The sequence below is a fragment of the Wyeomyia smithii genome, chromosome 3, assembly GCF_029784165.1.
Source record: "Wyeomyia smithii strain HCP4-BCI-WySm-NY-G18 chromosome 3, ASM2978416v1, whole genome shotgun sequence".
NCBI classification, from domain to species: Eukaryota; Metazoa; Arthropoda; class Insecta; order Diptera; family Culicidae; genus Wyeomyia; species Wyeomyia smithii.
Window position 1 is genome coordinate 240,464,510 of NC_073696.1, and position 19,589 is coordinate 240,484,098.

General features: G+C 41.2%; 2 protein-coding genes across 7 annotated transcripts in view; one reads left to right on the forward strand and one right to left on the reverse strand.

The window, feature by feature from the left end:
- Positions 1-1,908: 1,908 nt before the first annotated feature.
- On the forward strand, positions 1,909-2,817 carry LOC129731584 (nucleolar protein 16). Its single transcript, XM_055691689.1, has 2 exons — positions 1,909-2,179; positions 2,237-2,817. Exons 1-2 carry the CDS (start codon positions 2,076-2,078, stop codon positions 2,769-2,771), a joined length of 639 nt encoding a protein of 212 aa, XP_055547664.1. The 5' UTR covers positions 1,909-2,075; the 3' UTR covers positions 2,772-2,817.
- Positions 2,818-6,048: 3,231 nt separating this feature from the next.
- LOC129733355 (spectrin beta chain, non-erythrocytic 1) overlaps positions 6,049-19,589 on the reverse strand; it is a 116,008-nt gene continuing 102,467 nt past the window's right edge. For 5 of the 6 annotated variants that reach the window (XM_055695175.1, XM_055695174.1, XM_055695176.1 and 2 more), the window contains 7 exons: positions 15,470-15,584; positions 9,636-15,404; positions 9,306-9,563; positions 9,022-9,241; positions 8,794-8,964; positions 8,267-8,623; positions 6,049-6,911 (listed from right to left, as the gene is read on the reverse strand). In XM_055695175.1, coding sequence (XP_055551150.1) covers positions 6,643-6,911; positions 8,267-8,623; positions 8,794-8,964; positions 9,022-9,241; positions 9,306-9,563; positions 9,636-15,404; positions 15,470-15,584 — 7,159 coding nt within the window. In that variant the 3' untranslated portion in view covers positions 6,049-6,642. The remainder of the gene's footprint in view (positions 6,912-8,266; positions 8,624-8,793; positions 8,965-9,021; positions 9,242-9,305; positions 9,564-9,635; positions 15,405-15,469; positions 15,585-19,589) is intronic. The other variant, XM_055695177.1, reaches the window with a different exon arrangement.

Consider the following 19,589-nt stretch of genomic DNA (forward strand, 5'->3'; position numbering starts at 1 on the left):
GTAACACTGGTAACACTGAACATCCTTTCTCTTTTCCCCACACGAGTTTAATGGGTTGTTTGCTCAATTGGAATGACACTGACAGATATTTTTTATTCCAATTTTGACAGTGTCGCCACTCTATATATATATATATATATATATATATATATATATATATATATATATATATATATATATATATATATATATATATATATATATATATATTTTTTTTTTTTTTAGGCACTCTAGTTGCCCCATAGTACTCCGTACCGCATCCTGTCCGACTGCTCGACAATTAATGAACAAAATGAATTTTCTTTTCTCAGCTTTATCGAGCGCCGAAGAATATCCCATAAGGAACTGTTAAAAAGTTATTTACAAAATCAATGCAGCATTTTTCGAGTAGGAACGAGACAAATGCAGGACTGCTCAGGTACACTGCCTTAAAAAAACAACTCAAACAGTGATTTTATTCAGAGCGTAGTACCACATACATAAGACATACGTAACACTGGCGTTTTTTTCTGGTAGACGTTGCCCCATAGTACTCCGTACCTCGCTCTGTCAAACTGCTCGATGAATAATGAACAAAATGAATTTTCTTTTTTTCAGCCTTATTGAGCCCCAAAGAAAATCCCATAAGGAACTGTCAAAAAGTTATTTACAAAATCAATGCTGCATTTTTCGAGTAGGAACGAGACAAATGCAGGGCTGCGCAGGTACACTCCCTTCAAAGACAACTCAAACAGAGTTTTTTTACAGATGTTGGTACTTTCGAGTAGTTCATTTTGTACCAACTTTTTTGGAAGATTTCTTCCTGAGTGTTACGTATGTCTTATGTATGTGGCAGGGCTGTGCAGGTACTCCGCCTTCATTAACGACTCAAACAGTGATTTTATTCAGTGTGTGGTACCATTCGAGTAGTTCGTTTTGTACTAACTTTTTTGTAAGTTATTTCCTGAGTGTTACGTATGTCTTATGTATGTGCCTGGGTGTTACCTAGAAAGCCTATAGAAAAAAGAGACGCCATGACACTCACTTCCATTAAGCTCACACCAAAACGGCTGGAAGGCCTTTAAAGTTTCGAAAGTTTTGACGCAAAGTATTGCAATCAAGTTGCGATGAAAAAAGGGACTTGCTAGTTTACGTAACAACTTGTGTGCAAGTACAATTAAAAAAAAAAGAATTGTTAATGTTTTTCGAACCCCAGCTCTCGAGGTACGATGCTGGCCTAACAAGCCATTCATCGTAGGTTCGAGTCTTGACTCGGGAGAGACTGTTAGTGTTAGTAGGATCGTAGCGCTAGCCCCCCAATTGTCCTGTAGACTCAACGGTTAGCTGCGAAGTCTGTGTATAGTAAACAGAAGGTTAAGTTCCGAATCGGAATGTGACTCTAACACATATTAAATTTAAACATGTTTGATATACGCTTTACTGCCATACGGTTTAATTCCTGTTACGTGAGATGTGTTTGGGTCCCTAAACATATAATATTGAAAAAGTCACGCAAAATAACATCGCAAAGCTTATTTTGGCGGGGGAACCCGCCGTTTTGGTGTGATAGTTACCATAACGGTGAGTTCTACGTCTTCTCTCTATCCTATAGGCTGACTAGAGTTACCAGAAATATGTTGAACCGTTCGTCAGACATGATAGAGTGCCTGTAAATATATAGAGTGGCGACACTGTCAAAATTGGAATGAAAATTATCTGTCAGTGTCATTCCAATTGAGCAAACAACCTATTAAACACGTGTGGGGAAAAGAGAAAGGCTGTTCAGTGTTACCAGCGTTACTTTGGATGACACGGCGCCACTCTAGTTATATATAGGCACTCTAATGATAGAATGTCCGACTTCTGTTACGCTATGTTCGAATATGCCATAAAATGCTTCTGGTAACCCGGAAGAAATAAACAAACAAAGTGTCAAAATGCAGCATTTCGTCTTGTTTTCATATTTTCCCATGCCACACGTGCGTTGTGGGATATTAAATTAAACAGAGGTATTTGGAATTTAAACATTAAATTAACACACACAGTTAAGAAATATTCAGTTAGATCTTCCCAAACCACAGCAATAATACTTCAAAATGGTCAAACGATTGCGGAAAACGAAGAAAAATCAAAAGTACAACTACAACCGAAACCGCAAAAGACTGAATAAGAAGCTTCGCAGCACCGGTGTCATCAAGTGGTGAGTTACATTAGGTGCTGTTTTGTATTCTGATAGCTAAAACTTCTACCTATACAGCAAGGAGATCAGTAAGGCCCTGGACAAGTCGCAGCCACTTTCGGCCAACATCCGTCAGATGGGTTTGGCATTCAATGTCAACAAAGCTCTTCCGGTACCGAACGCCAAGCAGGAGCGCCTCCAGTTGACCAGATACGTGAACGGCTTTCTGGAGGAAGACAATTGTGACGAAGATGCCCTCAGACCCAGTAAGACGGGGAAAACGCGCAAACCGCCGAAAGTGTTTGTCCGCCAACAGTTGGAGAAAGATGCGAATGAGTATGTGGAGAGTCGGTTTCGGCTACCGAAGGGCCAGGTTCAGTATGTGACCAACTTTATTGACGCTCACGGTTTTAACTACAAAGCGATGTCAAGGGATCGAAGAAACTATAACCAGGATACATGGCGCCAGCTGCGACAAAAAGTGCGCAAGTTTCTCTCCATCCCGGAACAGTGCACACCGTATTTGGAACGAAAGGGTTGGCTCGACTGTGATATGAACGATCCGAACGACGCCCGATGGAAGGAGTACTGCACTGATGATGAAGAGTGTTGAGTCCGGGAGGATGTTATTTTTAATAAATTGGTTGCTATGTTGTGCAGATTTTGTTGTACTGATTTTAAGCAAAAGAAAATCTTGAACCAGATTTCGGAATTTACGCCGTCTTTACGAGCTACATATATCCGTTTTCAAAAAAAATCACAATTTTTGGTGTAAATACCCAAAATTTAAAATATTGCATTTTGATCTCTAGATTGACCACTATCGTATTCAAACGAGGTTCGAGGCTTGAATCGGGAGGCCCCGGCCATTTGACCCCTTTTGAACCCCTCCCCCCTCAAATCCGAGCCTGGGCACAGTATCTCAAAAAACTCTGTGTATCAGCTCGAAAACTCATTTAAATAAACATTAGCAAAGCGAATATCCTGCGCACAGCAGTCATGCTCAAAAGTAGGTATCTCTTTCCGAATTTTTTGGGGTTTCCATTTCCACCAACTTATTATAAAATATAAGCTTACCTCCATTTCGGGCTATTCAAGAGCCCTGTATTTAGGATCCAGAACATTCTAGGTTCATGTTTCACGGTTCTTACAACGTTCACAACACAAATTTTTATTATGTTAACACAGCAACGCCTTCACGAATAAGCACTTGGTTTGGTAGTTTAAAATATACCTAATTATTTCCCTTTTATTCATTTCAAAACTGTTCACACTTGCAATCACGGTATAAGGGACAGAAATCCAAGTACTGGACTGATACAATGCTAGAATTTCTTATAAATAAAAAGGTATAAAGCAGCAAAGTCGATGCTTGCTTAGATTCTGCAGTAACAGGGCCTAATTTCGAAAGACGAGTCGTCTCGATTCGAGCATGCATTTCAAATAAAATGAGTTGCTCGTCGACGCTTTTGTAATATGGTCCATAATCGAAAGATGATAAGCTCCATTCTAATCTCCACTCACTGATCGCAGTGACACTTAGCCAGGACTATTGTTGCTAAATAATTGTGCGAATCGCAAATTAACGTCCCTCAATAGGTGTGAGGTCTCGCTCAAATTCGTACGAAATATTTTTTACAGAAAGCACATCTTTAGTAGAAACAAGTCGGAGTTCAGAATGATATTATTTAAAAAAATCACAGTAGGGTTGTGTGCAAAGCCACGACTTCGAGGTTGAAGTAGAATATTTTTACACAGCTCTACTTACGCCTGCACATTAACCTACGGCCGGGCGAAACGGTTCACGCCGCTTTTCGCGTTTAGCCTGGCAGAGGCATAATGTGCACGGCCAACACAATAGAAAGGTGTTATCACATTGAAAATTAGACACGGTTTTACTGGAGTAAGTGTTGGCAAATGCATCTACCGCTAATACCGCCGCTATCGTACGAAAGCGCTTCGTTTCATGTGGGGAATAATATCAACAACGAAAAATGACGCGCGTCTAAGCACACCCGAACTGTTTCGCCATGCCGCTTCCATTTACTTCCTCATAACATCCGCCTCATGGAAGTACCGGCTGCACCTACCGCTGAGGCTGTTACCATACTGCTACTGGTACCCAAAACTATTAACTCTTCAAATTAAGTGTTTTATTTGTCCACAAAAGAACAATTGTTCAATTCCATATCGGATATAATGCAATCGCAGCTCTGTAATATTACCGACAGTAATATTCTTCTGAACAAAATGATCCAACTTTTCCATTAGAGGAAGTGCCGGCTGATGTACGGCAAAAATCTCGCCCGATCACTCGCGTTGGCGTTCGTTCTCAGGCAGAGGCCTGAGACGTGGTGACCAACCACAGGGCAAGTGATTTGTTTAATTTGAAGGCAGCCACAGGCGCAACCCGCTGATATATTCTGTTACCGCTGAGTGCTGATATCTGCTGCTGCTGCTGTCAACGTTGTGGACGGTCCATCCAGCTCACCTTCCGACTAATGAATGTAGCTAGTTTTCCCAGAAACACTCTTATAGCCGAAGGGTGCTACGTAATAGGCCACGCCCTATCAGTTCAGTTGTTTCATTCCCTAATGTTCTTCAGACAAATTATTCCACAATTCGCATTTGATTTTTGTATCCAGCGAATCAACACCGATGGTGCTCTCACACAGGCAACGGTTTTAACTCGTATCTTATTGCGGTTTGTAACATCAAGCGGTTTCGTTTGCACGCTGTTGCGTTTTGCATCATGTTGCAACTTGGCAGCTGGGAGACGACGAAATTCTGTTTATGCTGATTGATTGAATCGACTTCATATTAGCTCTGCATAGTCGAACTAACTGCTTTTGTGAATGCGTTCTAACAGGGCAGTTTATTATTCAATGTCGGTTATGCTGATCGCAGTCTTTGCGCTGCCCCTACAGTGGGGGGTTTACTAAATAAAGTGAAAATTAGACAACTACAACAGAATTTGAATACATCCCGCACAGAATGTCTGCTTGTGTTGATGCCAGAAAATTATTAACCTTCAATTATTTTTTTATTTGCCTTGAAAAAAGCATTTTGTGGTTCAAAATCGGTTGCTAATTACAACCTTTGAGCTGCCCTAACATTTGGGGAATTTAGATACACGGACAACATGCACTGTGGAAGCTATTTTACATTCAGTAAATTCGACGGGTGCGACAAATTTAAATTGCTAGGATGCAACACAGAATGCTTGCTTGAGTTGACAAAAATTATTAATTTTCAATGACTTGTTTATTTGCCTTGAAAAAGGCATTTTGATTTCCAAAATTGGATTTCCTGATGGTAATCTTCATGCTGCCCCAACACGGGGGGAATAATGGCTGTCTGGCGACACACGCTGAGAAAAACCGCGCTGCTCCTGAGACGTGGTGACCAATCACAGGGCTAGTGCTGCTGCTAAGGAAGGACGACTGCTGTTGTCGCTGTCTAGAACTATTATGAGCGGCTCCGGCTGAAACAGGCTCTTATATAGGCCAAATAGCATGTTTTCAACTGCAAGGTATATGATTCTGTCGACCGTGCTTGGAAAGCAAGCATATAACGACCAATCAGAGGTCGAATTTTTCGTTTTGACAAGACTTGGCTATTTTCAATAGTACAATAGTGTGAATAATAAAATTACAATTCTTATTTTGTTAAGAATCTTAGAAGATTTTCCAACCTATTGCTGCAAGAACGAAGGAAATCCATCGAATACTAACCGATTTATTAGCATTTGAAATTGGACATATTTTTCACTTCTTTCGGTTTTAGATTTTCATTTCACATCCCTATGCAGCCGAACTTCCTGAGAGAAGTATTCTACTTCAAAAGATTGTAATTACGCTCCAAAAAAGTTAGCGTTAAGGGGCATTCAATTACAAGTGCAGTCGAATACTTCAAAATTTTATTAAATTTTACTTATCTAAAATCTATATGATAACAAAAACTAAGGTACTACAATAGTAAACACGTGTATATACTATTTTACGGTCAATCATCTCGGACGATGACTTCTAGTCTTACGATACATACGGGTTTATCCTAGCATTAAACCAGCTATTATTTTGTTTCATATTTTACATAATCGCTAAAATTCCACAATTATTAATCCGGGATATAAATAAGATTCCTAACTATTCGCGATTTTTAAACTGAACCCCAATAAACTGTACTCTTGGCTAGATGATAGAAGATTAGGCTGTTTTTGCTGAACATAAAGTAGTATTCTATTATGGATTACAGGCATCGGAGAATACGCGTGATACAATAACATTTTGCACTTAAATAAAAACAAAATATGGGGCTTCAAGAAAAAAAAAACAAGTGTCTTTAAACGAGCTGCTGGTACTTATCTTTTTAAAAATGATACATAATTATTAAAAGTAATATTTTACAATCGGATTTGCTTGGTTACGATTGGAATCGCAAAGAATTGTACCAACTAATCAGTTGATACAGAAACTCAGAGTTTAGTTCTGATGCTTGGACTTTTTCTTGGAGAATATTCTGAACACTCCGCCGCCGCCACCTCCACCACTGCTGCTCTTCTTGTCCTTATCTTTACTACCGCCACCCTTGATGAAGCTGGCCTCACTTTCGCTCGAACTTTCCGCCGATTGGCCGGCATGTTGTCGTCCTAGCACTAAGTCAGCGGTAGTCGGTATTATGCTCGGACCAGATCCGCCACCCACCGGCAAGGAAGCTGGCCTTGTCGTCTCATGTCGCGATTGACCCCATCCTGTGAAAAAGAGAACACATGGTGTTGTGATGTTTGGTCGGCCCATGCATAACGGTCAGTTTAGTTGTTTATATGTAGAATGACTAGTTCCAAAACCGTATACAGTTTGATGGAAGTAAGTTTTGTTGTTTCGATGTTGCTACCGTCGTCAGATGTCGGCGATTTTTTAATGGCGAAGAGAAGAGGAGCATATGGTCGGTATTTGATTAACGCTAGATTAAGTATAAATTAGTAGAACAATGATAACTCATTTTATACAATTTTATACGATTTCATTTGTTCGTTGATTTAGTACATTCTTTTTCCGCTAGAAGTGCTACTGCTTTTCGTTTGCAACATTTCGCAGCGGTAATATTTCCCATTTTGAATATTTATCAAGACTTCTCAAATATATTCTCTTCAGTATTATTACAAGGTGGGAATAAAGGATATAATGAATGATAAATTGTAATTAGGCTGATACAAATTTCGAATTCTTTTTATGTCCAAGATTATCAAAATTAGCAAAGGGGGTGGCAAAAAATAAATAACACCGAGACGAAAAAAAAAGAAATTTCTTTTATCAAAGTTTGTGTGCAAGTTATGACGTTTGTAACTTGCACTCAAATAAATTTTGAAAAATAACACTTTATTATTATTATTTATTTCGCTTGCCTTATGACGACACTCTCGCTGTCACTGGACTTGTTTGTTGCTAAATTAAGCATTTATGCTGTCGGAAATCCAATAAAATGAACAAAACGGTTTGTGCTTTTTTTTTCCTCCCCTTCCAATATTCAAGATTTTTGAAGGGGGGGGGGGGTGACATAAAATGAAAATAAAATTTGTAACGGCCTTAGCAATAAAATATTATCGATTCAAGCTAACAATGGTTTTAGTTTTCAATAAAAGTACAGTTTGTAACTTGTTCCAAGAATTTTTACGTTCGCAAACTTAAAACAGAAGGAATACATTCAATCAACTAACAAAAATGTGAGAATTGATAATTCAATAATTGATAATTAGAACTCAGTCTTTGGATGATGTATTAGTTCGCAACTCGTCAACTATCTAATGCCCGATGTGAGTAAATCTTCTACTTGATTCTTTAAAACAGGCTGGATTAACATGATGCTCTGAGCGCCCCGCTTTTTTTTAGTATATGTAGTAGGTCTAGGTATATAAAAACATGTCTTGAAATGTGGTTAAGAAGACGAATGAAACACAGATTCACGGCGAAATCTCCCACACCTCAGACCCAGCCGGTTGCTTGTGAGTAAAATCAGAATAACAGAGGCCATCACCATCATTCAATCAATGCGCGCGTGAGAAGAGACACCCGCGACCACCAGACATATAAATTCGACCAATCTAACCGGAAGAGTATCCGTCAAGGTTGATATTATTCCCGAAGGTGTTGTTGCCGTTGTTCATTTGCTGGTGATATTCGATCGGGCCACCGTTGGAACCGGCAGCCGTCGGCAGATGCTGATGCCAGGTTGTACGCGACAAGTTGTTGTTATTTTCTCGTCCGGATGAGCTGTTCATCTTCATGTACCCACTGTTATTGTTACTGACATTCGCTTGTTCTCGTTCACGCCGGATAAATTGGTCCTGTAGTAGTTTTTGCTGCTGCTGGTGGTGATGGTGATGCTGAAAGCCGGAAGGTGGCTTCAGCGGGGAAAATGTACTTAACGGAGGAGACGTAGCTGGTAACGGCGGTGGAGGATTTTCTGATCGTAATCGTAATCGGATCGAGACACATACAACAACAAATTGGGACGAATCGAAATTCGGGCAGGTGCACACATGCGGCGTGATAAGTGAAAAATGAGAAACATTTAGGACACATGGACACACTTATTGAACTAATATTAGTAAGGCTTAAAAAAAGGTGCTTTACCTGATGACCTCAATTCACTATGACGTAACCAGACGTCTTCACCGTTCCCATTGTTATTATTGGTGCTGTTATTCTGACCACCGTTCTGGGGAGTACCCCTTTGGTTAGACGAATTGTGTTGGTAAGAGAAGGGCCGCGAGGGACTGCTTGTATAGTTTCCGTTATCGTAATCTAAAAGAAGGTTTAAGAAATCAAATGCAAAAAATAAATAAAAATATTGAAAATTACCGTTTCCATTCAAACTACCCGTTTTGGAGCGGATTTGTACCGCGCTGTTGCTGGCGCCATTATTGTTCAGCACATTATCGCTACTAGACTGACGCTGAGGGACTGGCGGAGGAGCACAGCGTGGTGGTATCGGTGGTTTATCCGCCAGCCCAGAGTGTTCCTGTGGTGATTGAGGTGCCTGGAAGGTACTCATATGTTGCTGATGTTGGGACTGTCGTTGCTGCAATGTAAAAACCACTTCCATCAATAATCTTCGTCAGGAAGTATGACCTTAATTCACTAACCAGATTCTCTAACTCGCGGAGCTCTTTCTGTTTCTGCAGAAAGTTTATCTGGGGAGTTGGCAAGCTGTTACTGTTATTACTACCGGAGCCACCAGACTTGGCACTGTTCAGCGAGGCACGCGAATCCCGTCGCTGTGAATCGGGCGAAGAAGTTCGTGAACTAATGGATGAATTGGCATCACTTCGGTCTAATATCGGGGATTGGGGGTTAAGCTGCAGGCCAAGAAGTTTGGCAGGTTCGGTACCGTCGGTGGATTGCTAGTTAAAGGAGTAGAAGACGCATTAAGATTCAAAAGCCATAAATTGAACATAGAGTTTCAAGCTACTCACCTTCAGCGACTCGTCGTAGCTCATTAGCTGGAGATTTGGTGGTAAAGCAGCGTGGAACGCAATCTTGTTGACCCATTCGTTCATCGAATCCTTCGACCCAGTCAGGAAGAGGAACTCCGACCCGTCCAATAGAACGAGCCGGAAAACGTTCTTCTTCTTGGTATAATCCTCAGCTGGTTCGCATTTGGCATTCAGAATATTGACCGGGGCTGTGGCTGCTTTCTTCTGCGCGAAATCTTCGACGTCCTTGAAGAAGCAGAGCAACTGTCCGCAAAGTACAGTATGGAATGGCTTCCAGGAACGAACAGGAGCTTTTTTGCCACCGGACTGAAGTTCATGTTTTCGTTCCAACATACCCTGAATTTCAACTGGGGGTAAATCAAATTCGGCAGGTTCATTGCCCCGCTGGTTTTTACGGAAGCTCTGGGCCCTTCGGCGTGTGGTGAAGGATGGAGTGCGTTTGGCTGGTTTTGGACCGATTTTCATACTCTCTGCTCGTTTGATGTTACCCTCGGAGCCTCTTCGAAGCCGTTCCTGCAGCATAGCAGCAAACGAGTTAGATTTTTGAACTGCAGGTGAAATTTCTGGTGCTTCCTTTGTTAAGCGAGCAGACACGGCAGGCGATAGATGACTAGGTGTGGTTGACTTATTGGGCGTACCGTCGGAGTATCCATTCACAACTGAAGGCGAATTGTTGACTTCGTGCCTTCGACGTTCCTCGGTGATTCGTTGAACTTCCTTCTGTCTCAAAGCCTCGTGGCGTTCTCGCTCGACGCGTTCCTTCTCGGCAATACGAGCAGCCTGTTCGGCTTCCAGTTGCTTCTTGAACTTTTGCTCCAGAAGCGTTATTCGTTTGAGCGCTAGAACTTTCTCTTCTTGGGCTGCAACGGTTTTTTCGAAATCTTCATGCTTCCTGATAAGATCTTCAACCTGAGCAATCGAGTCGCCTAGCTTAGCGTCCTTCAGCTGAACCTGGCGGGTTATGATCCAGTTTTCAATTACTTCGGCTTCCTTCAGGAATAGCTGAGTGTCAAGATTAAGTTCGTAGATTTCTGCTCGTTGGATGATAGTGTTATCCAACAGACGTTTTCGTTGTCCAAGAATGGCAATCTTTTCCTGAATCTCATTCGCAAGAAAATGGCCATCCCTTATCAACTTAGTTCCCGTTTTGTAAAAAGTGTCAAAGCCTTCGTTTCGTGAATCAACCTCAGTTTTCTGTTCTTGAATTTTACTGATCAAAGCTTCGGCTCCAGCAACATCTTTAGCCAGTTCAGGGGCCGTTATTTGAGCTAACATCTCATTGATCCAGGCCATCAAATCCCGATATTCGTCGAAATAGGCCTGCAACTGTTCGGCTTGCATAAGCTTCTCCTTTCGCTGGAAGGTTTTTTCTTTCAACTCGGACCACGCTTCGATTGTTTCATCCCGTTTGACTTCGATGTGTTCCTTGGCATCGGGGAAAGTATCGCCAAGCTTTTGAGCTTCTGAAACAACAGATTCTAACTGTTCTTTGATAGCGCCGAGTTCGGCTTCAAAGCTCTCGTGCGTGCGTACTAGCGCTTGTATAGTCTCTAAATCATGACCGTAATCATCGGAAAGAACAGCAGAGATCTTCTCGTTAATCCAACTGATTGTTTCATCTGCCGTACGATCGAATAAATGGACCTGCTTTGCACCTGCCAAGGCTTCCTGTCGAGCCAGAACTAAATCCTTTAACTCTTCCCACAGTTGCTTCGTTTCATCACGTTTTCCTTTGATGATATCCTTGTTAGGGTTTCCTTCGTTCAGAAGTGATTTTCCCTTCGCTAGACAAGTACTAACACGGCTTTCGTTAGAGTTGATATTAGATACAAACGACTCGAACTGCGCCGCCAGTTGTTCAACATGCTCGACGTCCGTTCCGTATTCTTCCGATCCAGCTATTGTCATTTGCATCTCGATCCACTCTTGCAGATCGTCTATCTCGCGAATGAATTCGTACAATTTTTTCGTCTCTGCCAGTTTCTTTTCTCTTTCACCTGCAAGACGATTCAGTTCCTGGAATTGATACTGAATTTTATCGTTCTTTAGCTTGATTTTTTCACTATCAAAGTGTCCTCGTTCCTGCAAGCCTGCCGCAAGCTTGTCAATTTTTTCAACCGTCGGTCGGAAAGCCACTAGCTCCCGCTGTAGTGCATCTAGCTTCTTCTGCAACGAGCTTGCGGAATCTTCGTCTTTACCATAATCATGGGATGAAATGATCGGTTTCTTCTCTCTCAGCCACGATTCGGCCTCATTCGCTTCGGCGTAAAATTGTTGGCTTTCGACTGCATCTAAAAGACGCAATCGTCGAACGCTGGTCAGATTCCGCAAATTAACCAGTTTCTGCTGCAATTGGTTCGACTGTCGTTCAATTTGCTCCATGGCATAATGGTTTTCCCGAATCATCTGTTGACCGCGTTGAATAAGCGAAGAAATTATTGGTTCCTGGGAAAGAATTTCCGCTTCCAATGCCTGGTGTTTTTTCTGTAGTGTTTGTACGGCTGTGAGACTATTTCCAAGGTCTTTTGAAGCTGCCAGCGATTCTTTTTCATTCAACCAGAATAGTTCATCTTCGGCATCCCGCAAGAACTGATGCAGCTGCAACGAATCCTCCAGATTATCCCGCCTGATTGTGGTCGGTTCGTGGAGCGAGTGGTAACGTTTGACAGTCAGCATGGCAACCTCATGCAGGTCGTCCTTCAAGAAGTGATCGGAAGCAAGGAATTTCTCATCGGTAGCTGTAATCTGTTCACATACTTCCAAGTGATGTGTCACGTCGGCTTCCAACATTTCGTGTTTCTTAAGAAGGTTATTGACAGAGGCCAGATCTCGACCGTAGTCTTCAGATGAGAGTTGCAGCTCAATTTCATCCATCCAATTATTGAAATCTTCCAAATTTCTTTCAAATAATCGTGCCTCATAGGCTTCTCCGAGGCGTTCTTTCTTTTCACTGGACGTTTCGCGAAGTTTCTGCCAATCGGCTTCCAAAATATCGAGCTGTTCTTGCACCAACGCCTTTGCATAATGATCTGCCTTGATGAGTGATTCACCTTCCTCGATGATAGCAGAAACCCGAACGGAATTCGCATTAAGTTCTGCATCGAAAGCAGTATGCTTTTGTATTTTACTCTGTAAATTACTCGGTTCCCGATAGTTTTCGTCTAGTGCGACTTGCATTTTCTGCGAGATCCATTTAGTGACCTCGTACAGTCCGCGCAAGAATTGCTGCAGCTGCCACGACTCCATAAGTTTTTGTTTCCTTGCAGCCGACGAGGTCAAAAGTTTCTTCTTCCTGGCCATAACCGCGCACAACCGCTGTTTGATGACGTCCGCCTCGAATGGACTTTCAGCGAGAATTCCCTCCGCAAACTTTTCCAGCTCATCGGTTCTGCTAGCGGCAAGCAGCTTCTCAAATGCTTCGTGTTTTTTGATTAGGGCTTCCACGGCTGTGAAAGACTCTCCCACATCATCGTTGTTGAGGAAGGCTTCCTTGTTTGCAAGCCAAGCTTCAATCTGATCGGCTTGTTCCTTGAACTGTTGGAGCTGGTGTGCTTCTTTCAATCCACGATCCTTACCTTTCCATGAATCGTGAAGTTGCTTGTTCAAATCTTCCAGCTGTCGCAACGCCTTTTCTACGTAATCGTTTCTAATTCCATTAGCCTTGTTTTCGGCCACCAGTCGCTCGCCGTGCTCCTGCAGAGCTTTAAATACCTTATCGCGTCCATCAATTTCCGCCTTACGTTCCCGATGTAACTGAATTTGCGCTTGGCATTCACCGATCGTTGCTGGGCTGACAACTGAATCCATCTTTTTGATCATGTCATTCGTCCACAACTCCAACTCTTTGACGTTAGCTGTAAACTTGTGCGCCGTGTAACCATTATCTAGAGCATCTGCTCGCTTCACGCTGGCTTCTTGCAGGTTATGCCACTGTCGCTTCAATTCTTCCAGTTTATCTTCAATATTACCTGCATTGTCAGGATATTTCTGGGCCAATACAGTGGCTCTTTTTTCGTGTTCTGCAATCTTTTGTTGCACTGCCGTCATGTCTCGCTGCATTGCGTCTTGCTTTCGCTTCAATGATTCTACCGCGTTCAAATCACGCCCGGTGTCCTCCACACTCATCGCCAACTGCTTCTCTGCAATCCGCTCCGCAGTGTCGTCGATGTCCCGATCGAAAACATGAATTTCGTAGGCTCCATCCAGCAACTCCCGGTACTTATTTAATGCACCTTGCAGTGATTTCCATTTATTGTTAAAATTATTTCTTCTCTGTTGCACGTTCTTAGATTCGTTCGGTGCTTTACCTTGCGTCACCAGCTTATCTGCTAACACGTTGATTGTTCTAATTCTTTGATCGTCTACTCGCATGTCAGAATCGACGTCGTCGAGTTTACGTTTCAAAGCGTTGCAATGCTCTAAATCTCGACCAGTATCGCTGGCGTTAACCATCATCTCTTTGTCACGAATCCAAGCCTCGAGCTTATCTAACTGACTGTTGAATTCCAATATATCCTGAGCTTCCTCCAAACCTCTACCACGGGTCAACACTTCATTCAATAGAACTTTCCATGACTCACGCAACTTGCGAACTTCTTCCTTGATTTCCGACGCACATTGGTGCTCCTTGGCAATCAGTGTCTCTCCTTTCTGTTTCACTTCCTTAATGCGACCCTCGTTAGCTGCCACTTCTGCTTGGAAAGCCTGATGCTTTTGTAACTTCTTAATCTTATCATCCATGTTAGTTACATCGGCAAAGCTGCCAGCATCTGCCTCCAGCTTCTTCTGTTTCTCGTTAATCCAAGCTCCTGCTTCGGCACAGTCGCGAATGAACTGCGCATATAACAACGCATTCTGCAGCTTCTGCCGTCTCTTCGCACACAATTCCTTGATGTGTTGCCTACGATCGACAATTTCCCTCAATCTTCTTCGTATATTCTCGCTGTCATAGTGGTTCTGTTCTACCAGCTTCCTGCCGTGATCTTGCAGTATCGCAACCTTCTCATCCTGTGTTTGAATAAGCTTCTCGAAGGCATCGTGCTTTTTCACCTGATCTTGTACCACTTCCACTGTCTGCCCAAAGTCAGAGCTAGACAAGGCTGCCTCCTGTCCGCTGCTCAAGTTGTCAATTACCTTCGCATCCCGCATGAAGCAGAATAGATCAATTTTCTGCTCAAGGAGAATCTTTTTCTTGTTATAGGCGGAATGCAGCTTCGCCCTTTCGTCCAACAATGCGGAACACTTTTCCTCCACTTCCGTTGCGGAGTAATGTCCCGTCTGTACCATCGAATCACTCAGTTCGTTCAGGTAGCGGAAAGTTTCTTCCCTTGCCTCTATCTCTCCGTAAATGGCATCATGTTGGATCTTTAATGCCGTCGCTCCCGTTGCATCACTTACGTGTTCTTCGGCTTGCAGTGTCGCCCTCAAATTGGTCGCCCACGACATCAAATCACGCACTTGGGTCAGGAAGTGCTGCAGGTCACAGCTGGCCTGCAGCTGATCGTTTCGCAGAGCTGACTTCTCCTTTAGCACATTCCACGCCTGAATGACGTTCTCCTGCTCAACGGCAATCGCTTTCGCGTTATCGCCTGGATACTTGGCCTGTAGTCGCAACGAATCATCCACTAGAAACTGGAGTTGTGCTTCCAGCGCCACCAGCTCGTTCTCGAATGCTTCATGCTTCCGGGCCAGCGCCAGGGCCGAGTTTAGATCTTTGCCTAGCTCGGTCGAAAGAGCAGCATTTTTGTCCTGTGTTGATTGCAATTGTTTAGATAAAGATTGAATCTAAGAAATTTTTTTCATGAGTAACTCACCTGAATGCGGAAGAGTGCTTCAGCAGCATCGCGATGGAAGCGATGGATTTCGCCAGCGGCGTGCAGTTTCTTCTCGCGGGCAGCCAACTGTTTCAGCAGATTCTGCCAGCAATTGCTGCAATAAGGTTGTATGATGTTAGCAAGGTTTTAGCAAAACAAAACAAAGGCATTTCTTTAAAACGAGTATGTGAATGTCACATATGGTTACATTACTGATAAAGCGCCAAAAGGAGTTGGGTTGAGTGGGTATTGTTAGCTGTTCAATTTTATCGAGTGAAAATGGAAAATGGAATGGATGAAAAAACACTTAAGAGCCAGTTCGCGAGAACCGCAACCACCTTTACAAGGGAGGTTGTATCGAGGTTCTCCGATCGGACTGAAACTTTCGTGGTTTGGTTATCTATATAATAGAAAAATGTTTTGCATAATGTCAGATTTTTTGAAAAGGGGTAAGTGGGGTAAAAAAGCACGCCAAAAATTAATGTCCAAAAGTTTCTAAAAACGTAAAATTGTTATAACTTTGTGTAAACTGAATCGATTGTCATGAAAATTGGCATGTTTATTCTACTCTATAAAGGCAACAAAATGAGAGTTATTGGAAGTTGCTATCTGTGGTGTACGGAAAAAGACCAAGTCAAAGGCTAAGGCCGATCAGAATTTTGATTATGTAAAACGTACAGCGTGTTTACCAACACGCGCGAAAGCAATGCAAATAAATACCGCTGAGCTGGGCTCGAGCGGCAGAAGATTCTTGATACAGTTCGTTGATCTCTGATCCGAAGTCCTTAGAGTTCACTGACCTTATTTTACCTAGTAGTGATATATTAAAATTGGCGACGAAGTCAATTTGGTACGCGTGTGCAAAAAATTTGGAAAGCTAGTGAAATTGCTGATTAGTTGTGCAAAGGCACGCAAAAGTTTGAATTTGTTTGATATTTGCGAGGCACGGCAACGGCCGTAAGTGATTTTATAGAAGGAAAAAAGGGACGAAAAGGTCAATTGTTGAAAATTAAAAAAAAAATCGGGCACAACGGTGCTAATTTTAGTGAAAAGAATAAAAAAAGTGTGATACTCTGAGGGAAAAAAGTGCCAAGGCAAAGGTCTTTTAAATAGTGTGAAGGCGAAGGTCTCGATTTTAATTGCAAAGGCAAAAATATAGTGCAAATTTAACGAAAAGAAAGCAAAGGTTTTAAGAAGAAAGTGATTTGAAAAGCATTTAAAAAAAAAGAAAGTGTGTGCAATTAAAAAAAATCATTTGATTTGCTGTGTTCCTCCAGCGGGAGAAGTTTTATTTTAATTTCATTACCCGTCGGCTGTGTTGCTCAAAGTGCATTTAGTGATGTCCGATTACTTCTCGATTAATCGAGTAAATCGATTATTTGCGAAAATACTCGATTGATTTTTAATCGATTAACCGACTTTTCGATTATTGAATAATCGAATAGTTGACCCCGATTATTGTTCGATTATAGTTCAACTTTGTCCAAAAATGGGAAAATTGGTGATGCCAGCGGTGAAGAAAACACAAGAGATTTCGAAACCTTTGTTCTCACTTATTTTATATTATCCATTTAGTTGAAAATTGTAGTTGTCGACTGGCGACAATTGATTTTACTCGAATACCGCACATTATACCTTACGTCGCAAATAGTGCGCTGTTTAGCGCATCTGATGTGCTATACAGTGCATTACTTCCCACGTAAGGATATTTAAAGCCGAGATGTCGATTTAGTGCTGCGACGTTAATATTTCATTCAAAATTATAAAAATGCGCGTACGAACGAAAACTTAACTTCTTTTTTTGCGTGTTCACAAACAAAACTCTTGGCGCCGCGACTACGAAGTTAAAAAAGATTTTAAGGGCTGTTCGCACTTACGCGAACTTACATAAGCGATTGTTAAAATACAGGGGATAGTCAAAATAAGTAGGATAGGCAAAATTTTGATGAAATTTGAAATACTGTAGCTTTGCAAAATGTTATTCAATTTTGATAATTCGAACACCATTGAACTGGAGAATTTTTGAAGTTTCATTTTCTGACCTCAGATCTGGCCTAGGTAACCGGATGTAGGAAATATTCTTGAAATGTAAATTCTCCCACTACGGGTTCATCCGGGGCATCCAGGTTGTTCCGAAAGTGGCCAATGCAGCCTATATTCAGAAAAATGTCTTTTGGAAGATGCCCGATAAAAAAATCCTGAAGATAGAGGTGTCACATGCTATATTTGATGTAAAAATGTAAATGTCCCCTACTAAAGGTTCCTCTGAAAACTTCCGGATGAAAAATAGCAATTTCTCGATGAGTTCTTGGTCGATTCCGGATCTTGATGAACCATTCGCTTCAGAAATGATTTTGTCATCTATGCCAATGATGCACATAAACATTTTTATTAGGTAACCCATTACCAAATCCATAAAAAATCAGCAGTTTTGACATGCCTACCGGAACTCAGAAATATTTCCTACATCCGGTGACCTAGGCCAGATCTGAAATCAGAAAATGAAACTTCAAAAGTTTTCCAGTTCAATGATGTTCGCATTATTAAAATCAAATAACATTTGGCAAAGCTACAGCATTTCAAATTTCATCAAAATTTTGCCTATCCTACTTATTTTGACTATCCCCTGTATGTCACATTTAATATAATTTTAGTTAATATGATGCAAAAAATTACTAGGCAGTGTAGAGAGGAGCAACCTGAACCAGTCAACATCGAACCAAGTAATGACCTGTGGGCTGCCCACGGTACTCTTGCTAGAGAAGCATCAAGATACAAAAACATCAACCATATGGTTGGATTACCCGGGGAGTTACGGCAGTATTTGCATGGCGATTTGGCACCAAGAAATTTTGACCCAATTATAGTATGGAACCGAATTCAAGGACAGATTCCAACGCTTCATAAAATACCGATGAAATACATGCCAGTTCTAGGAACATCCGTTCCCAATCCGCACGAGAGTCACAAATAAAATAAGACTTTTTCCTTACAATTGTTCCCCGAACGTTTTCAAAATAATATGGAAATAGTTTTTGTAATCGAGTAACCATTACTTTTTATAGAAAAACTTGTGTTTATTTTCTTACAAAAGACACTAAAGCTATGATCAAAAAACAAATATTTCTTTTATTTTGTTTCCGTGATCATTGAGCTGCAATTTATTTATTTTTCTCCGAAGAGTCACAGACGAAATCATTTCACTTGTGAAACGAAAGTGTTTTTTCCATTATGTAGTCACGATGATAATTCGAAGTACAAATGGCTTTTTATCTTAGAATAGTCACCAAGAAATTAAGAGGTACATTCAAATTTTTCTGACAAATGCACAGTGACTTCTTATAGAAATAGTTTCCCCAGTTAGTCACTGTGACTTTTGTAAGAAACTATTTGACAAAAGTTTTGTTTAATAGAGTTCGTGACCTTTTGAAAAAACTTATAAGTTATTAACATTGTCACAGTGATTTTGGTAATCATCTCTTTTGGTTTAAATGAAAATCAGAAAAAGTAAACATCGGGCTTTGACCAATAAATGTTACTATTAAGGCACCGTGAATTTTGTAAGAAAACATATGCCAAATGTTGTCATTGAAGAATATGTGATCTTTCTGAAGGTTCTGCGGGATTTTAGTAACTACCCTTTTTTAACCAAGTAACAAAAAAAAGTTCAATTTAATAAGGTTACATATTCCCAGAAACTAACGTTCGATTGGTATTGTCTCAGATGAGTCCCCGTATCAGTTGATCTTTATTAAAGAATCAAGAAATGATCTATAACCGGCGGAATGCATCTTGTTTACAAAAGTCACCAAGAACAATTGGTGACGAACACCTGAAGTTTGTTGGCTCACTAAAATGGGGGAAATACTTACTAAAAGCGGCAAAAGTAGTCCATTATAAAATTAAGCCATAAAATGATTTAGACGTTTTCCTTGAAAATTTTCATGTATTTTGTAGCAAGATTACAACAGGAGTCACTTATAAACAGACATTTGCCTTAAGAGATCAACAAAATTATTTTTTCGTGTTTCTAAAATATTAAGAATTTTACGAATACTATCTAAAACCTATTTTTTTTGGAAGCGCGTGAAAATTTTAAGGGGTAGGCGATATACTTTCT

What these genes read in the sequence shown, in the direction of transcription:
- LOC129731584 (XM_055691689.1), top strand. Translation starts at nt 2,076, where the DNA reads ATGGTCAAACGATTGCGGAAAACGAAGAAAAATCAAAAGTACAACTAC. An exon ending in AGCACCGGTGTCATCAAGTG is followed by an intron (nt 2,180 to 2,236) that starts GTGAGTTACATT and finishes CTACCTATACAG; the next exon opens with CAAGGAGATCAGTAAGGCCC.